At 36.4% G+C, this 16,397-nt stretch overlaps 1 protein-coding gene across 9 annotated transcripts in view; it reads right to left on the reverse strand.

Annotated features, from left to right (window-relative positions):
• The window catches only part of SEPTIN7 (septin 7), a 102,271-nt gene that overhangs the window by 32,597 nt on the left and 53,277 nt on the right, over positions 1 to 16,397 (reverse strand). For all 9 annotated transcript variants that reach the window (XM_027102206.1, XM_027102204.1, XM_027102207.1 and 6 more), the window contains 3 exons: positions 14,259 to 14,365; positions 2,533 to 2,633; positions 1,284 to 1,418 (listed from right to left, as the gene is read on the reverse strand). In XM_027102206.1, coding sequence (XP_026958007.1) covers positions 1,284 to 1,418; positions 2,533 to 2,633; positions 14,259 to 14,365 — 343 coding nt within the window. The remainder of the gene's footprint in view (positions 1 to 1,283; positions 1,419 to 2,532; positions 2,634 to 14,258; positions 14,366 to 16,397) is intronic.

The following is a 16,397-nucleotide window of genomic DNA, read 5'->3' on the forward strand; positions in this document are numbered from 1 at the left end:
TGGATATAAACTGACAAATTTCTATTGACTTAACTGCAGGTTAAGATTTTACCCTGTTGGCTTCCAGGAAAAAGCCCTAACAAGTTAAACTAGAATGATAAAATATGTATATATATAAATTCAGGAAGACGCTAACAAGGACACAGAAAAAGCCATACAGTGTGGTATTTCTGAGAATTTTTTTTTTGAGTCTTTTAAGTAGATGAGTCAATTTTGTGCTTTAAATATGTAAATTTCTGAGAATACTGTAGAATAATATTAGAAATAAAAGAAGAAACATTTGCACCACTACAGTCAGACAGTGCAAAAATGGTAATCTAAATAATTAAGGCTTTCTGCTCAGCCAAGATGGTGATAATGGGCACTAGCCTATCTAGCAAAAGGTGAAGAAAAAAGCAAAAAACAGAAGAGAAAGGTACTCTTTTGAAGGAACTGGTTTACACTACTGTAATTTGGGTGTTAGATGACTTAATACTATTTAGTCTGATGCTATAAAACAGTCCAGTTCCTTCTGGTGGAGAGATGGTGGAGTTACAATCATCAGGTGGCTGAGTTATGCTGAGTCATTTATCCAAAGATGAAAGAAGAGTAATTACGAACATCTGCAGTTGACAATGACCCACATATCTACTCAAAATGACAAAGAAATACAAACAACAAAACAAGGATTATAGGCCGGCCATACTAACAGATCAGATCAGATAAATGTCTAGATACTCAGATCTTAATTTTAACTCCTAATAAGTAGAAGGTTAGTACTGATGATATGATACTTAAACAATCTGACTGTGACAGCTAAGGTGAAACAAGAAGACAAGTAGATTTAGTGAAGAAAAAAATGGCACATGAGAACCTTGGTATTTAAGTTTTTTTTGCAGCCTTCTCTACCAGATCTATAGTAAATAACATCTTTGGAGTTTCTTAGAATATGTCTAGCTAATTTTGATGGCTGTTTCTCCTTATTTGATCGTTCAATTAGTGGCAGATTGGTCAAAAAGAAAGCTAAATTAGCCACACTGAGACACCAAACATGATGGAAACAATATTCCTTTCCATGAAGCAGGTAAAGTCTTATGCATGACAAACTAAGTAAAATCATTGTTAGTTTGTCTAGGACTTAAAAAAAGGCTTCCTATAAGCCATTTTTATATGGAATTTGGAACTTTACAACTGGTAAAGTTAAATGTACTCCACAGAGATGAGGGTTACTAAAATATGCACCCAAAGATGAGTAATAATAAAACAACAACAAAAAAGGTTATCAGAAGCATCAAGGTACTGACCCATGTCCTGAAGGAGCAATGAAGTATAAACAACACTGCACTCTGTTATCAGGCATCTGACGTCTGTTCACTCTAGATTCTGCATTTAGGTAGTCCTCAAACTTACTATCAATGTAGTCGATAACAGGCTGCCAGCTGTAGAATGCAGATAAATAAAATAATTAAGTTGTAATTCTACATATGAACATACAACTGATGACTCTGTTAAAGGGCAATAATCAATATTTTTAAATACACAAAACCTATGTAACCAATGGAAAAAAACACCTCAAATTATTCTACATATACTGATTTAAAAACATATAAATTATGTTGAATAAATCTTGATTCATTATTTCTAAACTTTCCAAACAGAAGAAACTGTTTAGAGTCAGACACAACTAAATTATCATATTACTTGCATTAATAAGTATATCAATGCCAAGACACTTTACAATATGAAAAATTATATTCAAAGAGTTTTATATTTCAAATGAAAAGATTAAACAATACAGAAACCTCATAATGAACGGTTACTTAGGTGTTTCAAAAGTTGACAGAAATTTATTTCAAAAAACAATGTGGAACTTGGGACTTCCTTGGTGGTCCAGTGGTTAAGAATCCACCTTCCAATGCAGGGGAAGTAGGTTCGATTCCTGGTTGGGGAACTAAGATCCCACATGCCGTGCGGCAACTAAGCCTGCGCACTCTAGAGCCTACTTGCCGCAACTAGAGAGAAGCCTACGTGCCCCAACGAAGATCCCGCATGCCACAACAAAGACCCAACGCAGCCAAATAAATAAAAACAAAACAAAAAAACAGTGTGGAACTCAAAGAAAAATTAAAATATTTTTTATAAGCTACTAAGATATTGTTTCCAATTAGAAAGCCATGGGTGTTTTATTCACTTACAACTTATGGAAAAACTGAAGGTTTAAATTAGGATGTGATAGAAAATGGATAAAATTATAGTAAAGAATGAAAAGTTGCAAGTTTCTTATAATAATGAGAATTCTTTTATCTATGTTTTAGAATCTGTCTTCAAAATACTTCTATGAAAGGTGTTATCTTCATTTTATAGAAGAGGAAATCAGTTCAAAGAAGTTAAGCAACATGACAAGTGGCAAAGTTGATATATGAACCCAAGTCATGTTACATAAAGTTCAGTGACCTTCGCTAAGATGAGAAGCTTTAAAATGTTAAGGTAAAAAAGTCTAACCACCCCCATCCCCAAATGCAGTGGAAAGCAGCAGTGACAAACCCTTCTTACCAATTACTATTATCCACTGCATCTCCAAATCCTGGGGTATCAACTATTGTGAGCAGCAACTGAACACCACCTTCTTTGATTAAAACTTTGGATTGTTCCACCTGTAAAAGTCATTGGTACAGATATTAATACCATACATTATATCCTTGGTTTCCTACAACGTAAGAGGTAGGGAGATGAGTGTTAATCAAAACCAAATGGGAAGCTTTTTGCAAACTAAATCTACTCACTCACACACTTTCTTTAGAATCAATTACTGTTAGAAGTCTTGGTTATTTAAAAGAAAAGCACATATGTAAATAGTGCGTTTACGGCTCACTGTTGGTACAGAGAAGGAAAACAGGAACTGATAAAATAATATTAATTACTAAAGCCATACAATACTTATGTAACCTAAATGCACATCTAATAATACAAATAAACAATGTGCTTGAATGATTAAGTTATTCATAGAGATCAAATGTAATTAATCAGACAAATACATTTAATTTACCATTTGCAGTAAACGTTTTCCTGGACTATCTCCATCTAGTTCAGTCCAAACCAATTACTCAAGTGAACTTATTACCATTTGCAAATCTTTCTCAGCATGGCTGTAATTATTTACACTGTGTTTACATTATGGCTAAGATACAATTCTCTTCTCAAACGTGTTACTGTACATTCAGGCCAAAGCAATCAGCAAAGGTCAAGGCATTGAAAAACAATGTATTCTGGTAGGGTAAAACCCTACTAACTCTGATTAAAATCTTCAGTTCTCTTTAGAATTTGTAAAAACCTTCTATTTGAGAAAAGGTACTGGACTTAAAAACAGTAACAACATTTCCTCCTACAGTCTAAGATATTTTTGTAACCCCAAACTCTGTTTTAGAATGTAAAAATCATTCATCTTGGGCATACCCCGCTGCTACATAAAGCAAACACTGATTCAAACAGAAAAGGGGAATCATTCTCCTAGATAAAGATAGGCTTTCATTCAATTTATATCAAGTGTTTATTAAAACTAGAGGTTTCAATTATGCTGATAGGCTAACTTAAAAGGCAAGAATTATACTCAAACTTTGAGTGCTACAAGCCATAAGATGGTACAAATTATTGTACCAATAAGTACTATTAGACCTAAGAGGGAAAGGTAATCACATGAAAAGCAACTTCAACTATTTATGTTGGTTAACAGTGTTTGGAAAGGAAGAGCAGCTAATTTCTGGGTAGAAAAAGTTTGGTTCACCTTTAGAGATTACAGAAATGATGATGTCTTTCCATTTCCCTTTGACATTTTCTTACAGATGTTAGCTGATGGATGAGGAGTTGAGACTAAGACTGCTGAGCAAGAAAGTATATAGCAGCATTGTCCAATAGAACTTTCTGAAATGATGGAAATGTTCTTTGTCTACACTATCCAATATGGTAGCTGCTTGTCCATGTGGCTACTTACCCCTTGAAATGTGACTAGAGCAACTGGGGAGCTGAATGTTTAATTTTATTTAACTTGAATTAACTTAAATTCAAATAACTTCATGTGGTTTAGTGACTACTGAATTGGACAGTGAAGGCTGATAGAAATCAAAAATTATTTTGTTAAAAGAGTATTATCAAAAAAGAAACTTGCTGAAACTGAAAATACTGCCTGAGATTTGGCGAGGCTTCCAATCTTTTAGACAAATAAGGGACAAAGCTCTTATCTTTTAGACCAATGGTCTTCAGACTGCTTTGATCCTAGTGTAAACTATCAGTGAAAATTTTAAACATCCCAAATATGTTTATTTACCTACCAAACATACACAACTGGCAATCTGAACATTGAATATTAGTGTCAATTTCTCATAAATTAAAAAAGTAAACATCAATAAATAAGGGTTCTGGGCTTCCCTGGTAGTGCAGTGGTTGAGAGTCCACCTGCTGATGCAGGGGACACGGGTTCGTGCCCCAGTCTGGGAAGATCCCAAATGCCGCGGAGCGGCTGGGCCCGTGAGCCATGGCCGCTGAGCCTGCGCGTCCGGAGCCTGTGCTCCGCAATGGGAGAAGCCACAACAGTGAGAGGCCCACGTACAGCAAAAAAAAAAATAATAATAAAATAAATAAATAAGGGTTCTAATATTTTCTGGTCATATTCAATATCAACAATGGTTGCAACACTGCTTGGGAGACCACTGTTTCACACCACATAGCTGAGATAATACCGTTTGTCTAATATCAGCTTACTGTAATAACATGAGGGAAACCAAATAACTGCAGAAATAATCAGACTCATTAGGGCAGATTATCAAAACTAAAAAAAATTAAGTGATATTACTTCATGTGGCTTAGGAAGTTCACATTCTATATATCTGGTGGTCCTCTATAGTTAAAAATGACAATCTGGTTATATGTCAATTATATCTCCATTTAAAAAAAAAAAGGGGGGCTTCCCTGGTGGCTCAGTGGTTCAGAGTCCACCTGCCAATGCAGGGGACACGGGTTCGTGCCCTGGTCCGGGAAGATCCCACATGCCGCAGAGCGGCTAGGTCTGTGAGCCATGGCCGCTAAGCCTGCGCGTCCAGAGCCTGTGCTCCGCAACAGGAGAGGCCACAACAGTGAGAGGCCCACGTACCGCAAAAAAAAAAACAAATAAACAAAAAAAACCAGGTTATTCATTTATGGTAACTGTCATTGAAGCAGAAATATCCAAAGTAATCATACCAGTTCTTCACCTAACAATTCTTCTACATGACACAGTAAGGTATATTAGAACTGATGCAAAATGTAACTGTTCTACATGAATCATCTCCTGATTTTACTCCAAACCATTTCTGGTTCCCTTATTACCAAACAAAGCCCATTTCTACCTTCAGTACTAGATTGTATACTAATCACACACCATAACAGCTTAAATTTTAAGATTTTTGTTTCCTTGTTTAAAAAAAATTAGTTGAACAACTTAACTGTTTATTGAAATGACAAGAAAAATGAATATCTGTATTTTATATGCTTTAACGAGTCTGTTTATAAAGCTTCTTTTCTTCTTTGGCCTATGAAATTCTGTGTATCCATACATGGTCAAAAAGACGCCGGCAACATATGGAAGAAATCCAGAAAACATAACTGTAAACTAGTGCCATTCATAGGATACAACTGTATCCTATCATCTGGTTTTGCAAGTATCCTCATGGGATCCATGGAAAACAAATTAGTTCAAGTCCAGGAATTTCAAACTTTTCTTAAGAAATCTATTCCAAATGGCCACTTTCCCATGCACTTTACTTAAGCAGGTCACATCAGCATATTTTATGGCATCAGAGTTCCAAAAGAATGAATCAAGGGCACTTTCAACTGAGTTTCTCTCTGAAAAATAAAACTAAAGCCTATTTTATTGTCTATGTATAATTAATAAATTAAGGGCTCTTTTGGATTCCTAGATTCCAGAAACCCACACTTTCTTCTAATATTTTCAGTTTTTCAAGCTGAGAGAAAGAAAAAGTCAAACTTTCACTGTTTATACGGCTTCAGTTCTTCTATTGTTGAAAGACTATTAAATACACTACACTTTTCTAACTTAATGTTTGAGTCATTTTTTAAAGATAAATAAAAAGTGTTAATTAACTATATTAAAATTTGAGGAGAGGGTTAAAATTTTCTGTCAGGAGTTTACCTCCAACTATACTTGCTCAGGAGGTGGCATTATAGCCAAAACTCTGCAGAGACTTGAATAGTAGATACTTGAACAGCCTGTGATATTCCACTTAGCTCAAACACAGAATCTATTTTGATTATTTAATAACTCAAAAGACAAACATCATCTTAAACACTTATGTTCAACAAGAAACTTAAAGATGCAATGACCAACAGAATAGTTATGCTTACAGACTACTTCCCTCTCATCAAGACCCAGAACTAGCTGAAAAGAAACTTGATCTGAAGATTCTAATTCTGCCTTCCACTCTGAACCACTACACCTCATTCCCTTGTCTCCTTACACTGAGATCTTAATTCCCTTGTCCCTTTCATTTTCTATTAGCAACCTCCCCTCCCAAATCCTTTCTTTTCCTTTCCAGCTCAGATACCTTTCCATAAAATTCATAAACTTCGACAGGAATTTCCATGCCATATGATGATCCTTTTACTTGTTCCTTCATCTCATGCCTCTCACAGTATGGCTTTTATTTGCTCCTTCAACTCATGTCCCTCCCAGTATGGCTCTTCCCAAGCTCTACCTTACAATCTCTGCCACCATGCTCAGCAAAGCACTTGATCTCCGCTGGAAGAGGAGAGCACCCCCAATTCGTTGTTGCTATTTATTATTTAATCTTTAAAAATTGAAGTATAGTTGATTTACATTGTTTCAGGTGTATAGCAAAGTATGTATGTATGTATATGTGTGTGTGTGTGTATATATATATTCAGATTCTTTTCCATTATAGGTTAGTACAAGATATTGAATATAGTTCCCTGTGCTATACAGTAGGTCTCTGTTGTTTATCTATGTATAGTGGTGTGTATATGTTAATCCCAAATTCCTAATTAATCCCCCCCCTTCCCCCTTGGTAACTATAAGTTTGTTTTCTAAGTCTGTGAGTCTGCTTCTGTTTTGTAAACAAATTCATTTGTATCATTTTTTTAGATTCCACATAAGTGATATCATATGGTATTTGTCTTTCTCTTTCTGACTTACTTCACTTCGTATAATAATCTCTACGTCCGTCCATGTTGCTGCAATGGCATTATTTCATTCTTTTTTATGGCTGAGCAATATTCCACTGTGTGTGTGTGTGTGTGTGTGTGTGTGTGTGTGTGTGTGTGTGTGTGTGTGTGTGTGTACACCACATCTTCTTTATCCATTCATCTGTCAGTAGACATTTAGGTTACTTCCATGTCTTAGTGCTGCTGTGAACACTGGGGTGCATGCATCTTTTTGAATTAGAGTTCCTCCAGATATATACCCAGGAGTGGGATTGCTGGGTCATATGGTACCTCTATTTTTAGCTTTTTAAGGAACCTCTATACTGTTCTCCATAGTGGCTTCACCAATTCACATTCCCACCAACAGTGTAGGAGGGTCCCCAACAGCATCCCCAACTTGTTTGAAGCAACACTGAATCTTCCCTCCTGTTCAGTGGAATAGATCCCTTTTTTTCCTAAGGCTAATTTCCCAATCTATGCTGGGGATTTGACCAATTTCCATTTTAGAGTCATTTTGACAACTATTTAGACTATTTCCCCTGTAACTTCAATCTCTTATCTCTTACGGAATGATTCCCCATAGGATACAAACATTCTCCAAACCACTGTCTCTGTCCCCTACACTCAACCTCTAGGTATTCCCTCTCATCCCTTCCTTCATAGCTCTACCCCCATCTTCACTGCCTCACAAATCACTTCTCAATCCACTGTCATCTTCCCCTCTACTCCTACTATTTCACTAAAATATACTTTGCCAAGGTCACCTATACCACCCTATAGCAGCACCTTTCTCACTAAATCATAATTGTTTGCTATATCCTTCATATGACTGTGACATCCTTGAGAACTCTGTGTCCATCATCCTTATAGCCCTCAAACCTGGTAAAAGACAAGCATTCAGTCATCTGTTCTGTGTATGACTGGTTCAAAAAACTATCAAAACTGGACCAACATCAACAGGAGAGTTTCCTAATTGGACTCTGTAAAAATGTTTCAAGGAGTCATAAGATGTTATCTTAGGGATAGGATTCACTGTTTTCACTTCTTCTCACCTCCAAAATTTTTGTACCCATTTAATCTAAAATAGTGATTTATTGGACTTCACAGACCAACCAAAAAAGTTTTAAAGGGGACCAACATAAGGCTACCAACAAAGAACTTGAAAAAAAAAAAACTAGCACTGTCATTTCACAAAAGAAACTGAAATGGATTTAGTCTCAGAATAAAGGACAGTCTTTCCCTAGGAGACAGTTGGCAACCTTTTGCTGACATGAAATAAGATATATTTTCAAATATAACAAAATTATAAAATTTGCTACCATATATACAACATTGTATGTAATATTTTTCTTAAAATTTTTGTTAATCTGAGCACCTATATTTGAGATTGGAATATGAAGTAGAGCTCAAGTGTTCAATTTTTTCTATCACTTTATTTTAATCAGTCTATTGGGAAAAAATATATATATGAATGAAAGTGAAAGTAACATAGTGCCATTTCATTCAATTTGAAATATTCTGAAAGAACTAAGGAAAAACAATTCTCTCTCTTACTTTCTTCCCACAGAGATAGGATGAAACCAGTCTGCAGCAGTCCAGAAACACTACAGAGGAGTGGTCCACAAAGTATAGTACCCAGACTGGCAGCTGCATAGTTTGGGAACTTATTGGAAATGCAAATTCTTTGGGCCCTGTCTCAAACCGACTAAACAGAAAACTCTGGGGAGGGGGACTCAACAATCTGTTTGAGCAAGGCTTCCAAGTGATTGTGATACACACTGAACTTTGAGAACCACTGGTATAAAGAACAACAGGACTAGAATGTCAGCTCACATTTGGAACTGCACAGCTCAGGTACCTAAGGCCAAAGATAGGAGGTTGGGAATTAATCTCAGAAGACTTCTATCTATTACTGAAAGTTCACTCAAATCAGAACCACTAATATACTGGAAACTCAGAATCATTTCTCTGCTCAGAGTAGACGGTTTCTCCTTCCTTCCAAGACTGTGAATGTGAAGGAATTTCTTCTTTAGGATATAAGCCTCTTGTATATAAATAATGCTTAGGGAAGAGATTATGAAATTGTGGTCTTTATTAAAATTTCACTCCCTATTTGCCACATCACAGGATGTTTCTTCTCTTCTTCTTTTTGACAGTTGAAAGTGTTCCAGAAAGGCTTCAGGTCAGGGAAAGTGCAGATATTTCCCTTCTGAAACTCAGGATTGTATGTTTTTCCTGGTCTAATATGCCTGGGCTGAGATGTAATACTTCTGGATCACTCTTCACTAAAAGAAGTTAAGAGCTTCTAAGAGCAGATCATCTGCTAGATTATCAAGCTTGGTGAAAAGTCAGTCAACTAAAAAAAAACTACATTCTATTCTCTAACTACACTGAATGACTAGGAACATGTCATGTTCTCTCCTGGGTAAGTGAAGAAAAGAGTTCAGATGATCTTCATCTTGTTTCCAGTATATCAAGGAATACCTCCATGGTACAGTCAGGAAAGAGGACTTCTCTGGGATTCTAATCAGAATCAACCCAGTTCTCAACTGTTAATGTCTCACTTTTGGTAAAGGGGGGAGATTTAACAGTAGTACACAAGCCTTTGTCTTAAAAATCTTACTAGAGATACCCTTAGTCCTAATTACTCCTTTGTTTTCAAAACAGGGAGAGCTAGGAAGATATTCACAATAGAAAAGGACACTTAATGTTATCTTAAAAAGGAAGGCAAAGTGAGTTTAGACAGGATTATTTTGGAGACAGACCAATGTAAATAGAATTCTGACAAACTGAGAGCCTCTCCCACCACCTTTAACAGATGGCAGCCTGGGAGAAATTATCTGCAATGACTGAAATGTAAGGGACTATTACCTAGATAAGACACTTCTCCAAATTAAGAAGGAAAAGATAGGAAATATTAAGATTGTCAAAGCACTCAATGAAATCTGAACAATTAATGAGTATAAAAGACACGTTCAATCTCATAAGAAATCAAAGAAAATAAAATGAAATGACGAAATGTCTTTAATGCACACACACATGCACAACAGAAATGAGTACTTATGTCCACCAAAAGATATATACAAGAATATTTATGTTAGTCAAAAAGTGAAAGCCCAAATGCTTATCTACAACAGAGGGGATACACTGTGATATATTCATGCAGTGGAATATTATGCAACAATGAAAAGAACTACAGGTACACAACATGAATAAATACCACAGACATAATCTTCAGTGAAAGAAATCAGACAGGAATATACCTAAACGAAGTTCAAGAACAGACAAGATTAATCTATGGAGATAGAAGTCAGAAAGGTGTTTAATTTGGGGGTGGGTATAATACTGAGTGAGAGGAGGCATAAGGAAGCCTTCCAGGGTCCTAGAAACATACTATATCTTAATCTGGCTGTGGTTAACTGGATATATGAATACATATATAAAAACTCATCAAGTTCTATGCTTAAATTTGTGCCCTTTTAGTACACAAATTAAACATCAACTTAAAAATTAAGGGCTTCCCTGGTAGCACAGTGGTTGAGAGTCCGCCTGCCGATGCAGGGGACATGGGTTCATGCCCCGGTCCAGGAGGATCCCACATGCCACGGAACGGCTGGGCCCGTGAGCCATGGCTGCTGAGCCTGCGCGTCCGGAGCCTGTGCTCCGCAACGGGAGAGGCCACAACAGTGAGAGGCCCGCGTACAGCCAAAAAAAAAAAAAAAAAAATTAGATTAAAAAAATTCTGCTCAAGACAAAATAAAAATAATCAAAACTTCAAAAAAGATAATCAAATTTAAAATTTCAAAAGACTCTCAAATTTAAAATTATTCCACTTAATCTATGATAGCGTTTTATAAACACTATCACTATAGTGTCCAACTAAACACTAAGTCTTATAAATTTTTAAAACTTGTTTGTTCAGTCATTCAACAAACATGGGATGCTAACGTGTAACAGATGCAGTTCTAGGAACTTAGCTTGCAGCAGTGAATAAAGTGAAGTTCCTACCCTTGTAGAGCTTACACATTTGGAGCCTGGGGTGGGAATTAGAAGGAGTTTATAGGGTGGTCAGGAAAGGGCTCCTTAAGAAAGCAACTTTTAAGCAGAGAACTGATGAAAATTATGAAGCAAGCGAGAAACAGAAGTGGAAGGCCCCTGCGGTGGAAGTAGGAATAGCCTGTTCAAAGAACAGCAAGGAGGTTGGTTTGGTCAGAGCAGAATAAGCCAAAAGTGGACAAGTGTAAGAACTAGGTTGGGGGGAGGGGGAGTAAAACAATCTCTCATTGTTTGAGCAAATACTTTTGTTGCAGAGCATGTTAAACTAGATTTCTATGTGATGAATTCCTTAGACTGCATGTGCCAATACTTTCACCTGTTCAGACACTAGCAAAAATCACTGCATTGGGTGAATCAAGAGAACGAGAAATATTGTCCTTTATTAAACAAAGCAAAATAAAACATGGTAAGGTACAAAACTTTTATGAGTTAATTGGCTTCCATCATCCACCAAGCAGTTTACTGGAATTTCAAGCCTAGTCCTACAGTCAGTCAATACCCTCCAGAGTCCAGTTTAAAAATTCAAATCTAATAAGCAACAGCAAACATTACGTACGCACCATTTGATATTTTAAAAATAAAACAAACAAACAAAAAACCACTTCTCTTAAGTATTCCTTACTAGCCAGCATCAGACAGATCAGCCTTATGACCTAATTTTCTGGTTTTTTTTTTTTTAAACTAAACTTTCACATATTACATAACTATGAAGTGATGACTTCACTGATCAAATCATTTTGTCTTCATTTTGTCTAAATTGCCTAACTGGGAAAACTATCTCCATATGTAAGGTTTTTAAAGGAAAAGGCAATATAAATCAAAGAAAACTGACAACTTGTTGGACCAAACATTATTAAAAAGAAAAGCTAATCCACTTATTAAGAAATGGTTAATCTGTTAAACTAACACTTATTAAATATCTACAGTATAGAGATAGTACAGTTGATACACTACAGACTAAACCAGAGTGCTTAGATTTGTATCCTAGTTCTGGTACTCTAACTACATGATCTTGGCATATCACCATCTCTGTGCCTCAATTTCCACATCTGTAAAATGGGGAAAAGAATACCACTTACCTCATAAAGTTACTGAAAGAATTAAATAAGTAAATGCATCTAAAGTGTTTGGAATAGTACCTGGAAGATGTTAATGACTGTTGTTTTATTATTAATCTAGACCTGGCATTATGCTATGTGCTAAAACTACAAAGAGGACTCAGAAAATTTCCTCACCAGCACTAATCACCAAGAACACCACTGGCAGATACATGACCATCAATATTTAACAGATATTTTACAGTAAATATACCTGAATTTAGGAATCTACACTGTGGGGTTCCCTTAACATTTCTACATACCTAGTTACTAATCCTGGAATTAAATACTTAAATTAAGAGAGCTAAAAGTATATCTTCCTGCTTAGGGTTAAAATGTTCACTACATCACAAAATAAGCAATGCAGTACAGTATCAAGTTTTTATCAACAGAACACATATTTGCAGGTAATTTGAAATCTCAAGCTCCATGAAGGATATTTTAAAAATTCCTGGGCATCCCTGGTGGCACAGTGGTTAAGAATCCACCTGCCAATGCAGGGGACATGGGTTCGAGCCCTGGTCCGGGAAGATCCCACATGCCACGGAGCAACTAAGCCTGCGCACCACAACTACTGAGCGTGTGCTCTAGGGCCCGTGAGCCGCAACTAGAGAAAGACCATGCGCAGCAACGAAGACCCAACGCAGCCAAAAGTAAATAAATAAAATAAATTAAAAAAAATTTTTTTTAATTCCTAAAACAGAGAAAACTTTAAAAAGGAGAAATAAAATATCCAGCTCCAGAGTCACTGCCTCAATAAAACATGCTCCTGCCAGAACTGTTTACTCCACTTCTCTTCTGCTTCTGTGCTGCATCAATCCATCAACATTTTTTCAATCAATAGTTTAGAGCGGTGCTGCCCAACAAAAATGTAACGTGAGCCACCTAATTTTAAAATTTTCAGTAGCCACTTCAGAAAGTAGTAACAGGTGAAATTAATGTATTTTTATTCAGCCCAATATAACCAATTATCATTACTGCAAAATGTAATCAATATAAAAATTTTTAATGAAATATTCTTTTTTACAAACTAAGTCTTCAAAATCTGGAGTGTATTTTATACTTGTATAACATCTCAATTTGGACTACCCACATTTTAAGAGCTCAACAGCCACATGTGGCTACCAGCTACTGTACTGGACAATGCAGAGCTAGAGTCTAGCACTTCACTATATGGGCCAGCAACATGAGCATCACCTTGGATTTTGTTAGAAATACTGAATCTCAGCCCACCTCAGACCTACTAGAACAGGAACTGAATTTAACAAGCTCCCCAGGTGATCTGAATATACATTAAAGATCGAGAAGTACTAAATTAGACCACACATAGCTTGTAAGCCTTAACAAATTGCTATTGCCATTCAACTATCATGTGGTATCATGCCACTCACTAATACAGAACACTGTATTTAAATAATAATGGCTTCCACACGAATCATGTTTTCTCTATGCTGTCCAAAAGAATTTTCTGCAATGGTGGAAACATATCTGTGCTGCCCCAAATGGCAGCCACTTGCCACATATGACTACTGAGCATTTGAAATGTGACTGGTACAACTGAGAAAGTGAATTTTTAGTTTTATTGACTTTTAACTCATGCAAACTTAAATAGCTACTACATATAGCAAGTAGCTACCATAATGCAGCATAACTCCAGCTGTTACTACATCCCAGTATACTCTCTAGGAGGGTCCTCAAGACAAACTTATAAGGTTCTAATCAAGAAAATTCCTCTAATTACCTGCACTTCTCTCAATAAATCAATCTCTCTTTTTTATCAGCAACCATGTTTACCACTTTACATTGGCTAAGGTCAAACTTGAAATCTACCTCTATGGAAATACAATATAAGTTATAGAATGTGTTTTGTATCTGTTAACATTACCCCACCTTATCATCAGTTAACAATATACATACCTGTACAGTCTTTTTTATTCTATGGGAAGGACCTGGATACTCTGGGGAATATAAATCTGTGAGGAATAATGAGTTGATTAATGTTGACTTTCCCAGTCCAGATTCACCTAAAAGAAATAGAGGTGGAAATCTGTTAAACTCAGCTACCTTATCAAGCTTAAATATTCAACCAATGCTATAATCAAACTTGCTTTTATGCAAGTACTTCTTAGTGGGACAAGGAAGTGACATTAGAAATTATACTATAAAGACTCTCTATTAGAATAAATTCTTTGCCTTCATTTTCTTATCTATCAAATTAGACTCATGTTTCCAAGGATTTTTACCTTTATAATTCTACCATCTGTGTTCGCTAAAAGTAATGTATTTGTAGTCACCATTTTTAACAGTAATGTATTCCTAGAGATGAAAGTTAGTCATGAAGGAAAACATCCCAGTTGGATTATATATTGCTGCTTCAGTGAAATAAAAAATAAAAGTATAAACGTTTATTACAATGAATGACCAAGGAAACAAATCATGCAGCTATAAAAAGTAGAAATCTGCTGATAAAAAGAAGAAAAATTAATCACAATGCATCTTAGTACAAAAGTGAACCACAAAAAAATACTTCCAATTTACCCATATACCAATCAGCTTAAGTATAAAGGGTACTTCTCTATAAACCAGACTCCAAAAAATCATGGGTAATTACTTTTTATAAAAATGCTCCTGCCTGAAGTAGGAAAGGAGAGAGGTAAGACACGATTTCCACTAAGATTCACATACTCTTCTCTGACCCTTCATGTCAAGTCTAGTACACCATACCAAATGTACAGATATTTTTTACTAAAATATAAACAGCTTCAGGATATACAAAGTTAAAATAGATTAAAAGTCATATAATAATTATCAATTAATATGGCACCAGGTTAAAGAATCTAGTTATTGTTAATAGTTCAGTGAGTTTAATAGGCATCTTTAGCCTAAATAACTGATAGCACAATATTAACCTTACTATTTCTATTTATAGGTTGAGTTCTTTTGATATTGGCTCTCAAGAAAGGTAAGAACCGGGTGACTTCCTTGGTGGCACAGTGGTTAAGAATCCGCCTGCCAATGCAGGGGGCACAGGTTCGATTCCCTAGCCCGGGAAGATCCCACATGCTGCGGAGCAACTAAGCCCATGTACCACAACTACTGAGCCTGTGCTCTAAAGTCTGTGAGCCACAACTACTGAGCCCATGCGCCACAACTACTGAAGCCCGTGTGCCTAGAGCCCGTGCTCTGCAATGAAGAGTAGCCCCTGCCCGCTGCAACTAGAGAAAGCCCGTGTGCAGCAACGAAGACCCAAAGCAGCCAAAAATAAATAAATAAATTAAAAAAAAAAAAAGAAAGAAAGAAAGGTAAGAACCATTGTAGTGGTCTGGGCGTACTCCCTTTGAATGAGGGAGAATATCCTTTTTTCTAGACGTAGAAATTTCTAAGTCATGGGAAAATAAGTTATAGGTTCCCCATACCTGCTTCTTTCTAAACTCTTAAACCCTGAATAAAGGAGGAAAGACTAGAATAAAACCCAAGTACTTGGGGATAATCAGAAGTATCTACAATATTTTCATTTAGAAGCAACCCTGCCCTTGAACCATTGCTATAAAACTCCTCACCAAATCCTCCTGGGTTGGGACACACAGTTCTCGAGGCACAAGCCCGCTGTGTCCCCCTTTGCTTGGCAAAGCAATAAAGCTATTACTTTCTACTTCACCCGAAACTCTGTCTCCAAGATTCGATTTGGCACCAGTGCACAGAGGCTGAGTTTTCAGCGTCATTCCCTCAAACAAGAAGGAACAGAGCAGACTTTACTCAGATAAAACATTCTAACCTCTTTGGGGCTATCAGAAGGACTAGTGTTGCCTAACTGGGATTTCAGGTTGGAGAAGCACTGGGCATCACTGGTTAAAGTGCAGGAGAACTACAGATGCCTGGAGCAAAAAATTATGGGTGGAGAGACACAACAGACCACCTAAGGCCTTGAGGAGACGCTGAGGTAAAACTCCTTGGAGAATTAAGACATTCAAAAGAAACCATGTATGCAGGGGAAACTGAGAAAGTCACATACAGGCTCAAGCAATAAACATGCTCAGAAAAGTTGTGAAAAGGCAT

The sequence above is a fragment of the Aethalodelphis obliquidens genome, unplaced genomic scaffold (assembly GCF_003676395.1).
Source record: "Aethalodelphis obliquidens isolate GAN/ISIS:26980383/991018 unplaced genomic scaffold, ASM367639v1 scaffold5, whole genome shotgun sequence".
Classification (NCBI taxonomy): domain Eukaryota; kingdom Metazoa; phylum Chordata; class Mammalia; order Artiodactyla; family Delphinidae; genus Aethalodelphis; species Aethalodelphis obliquidens.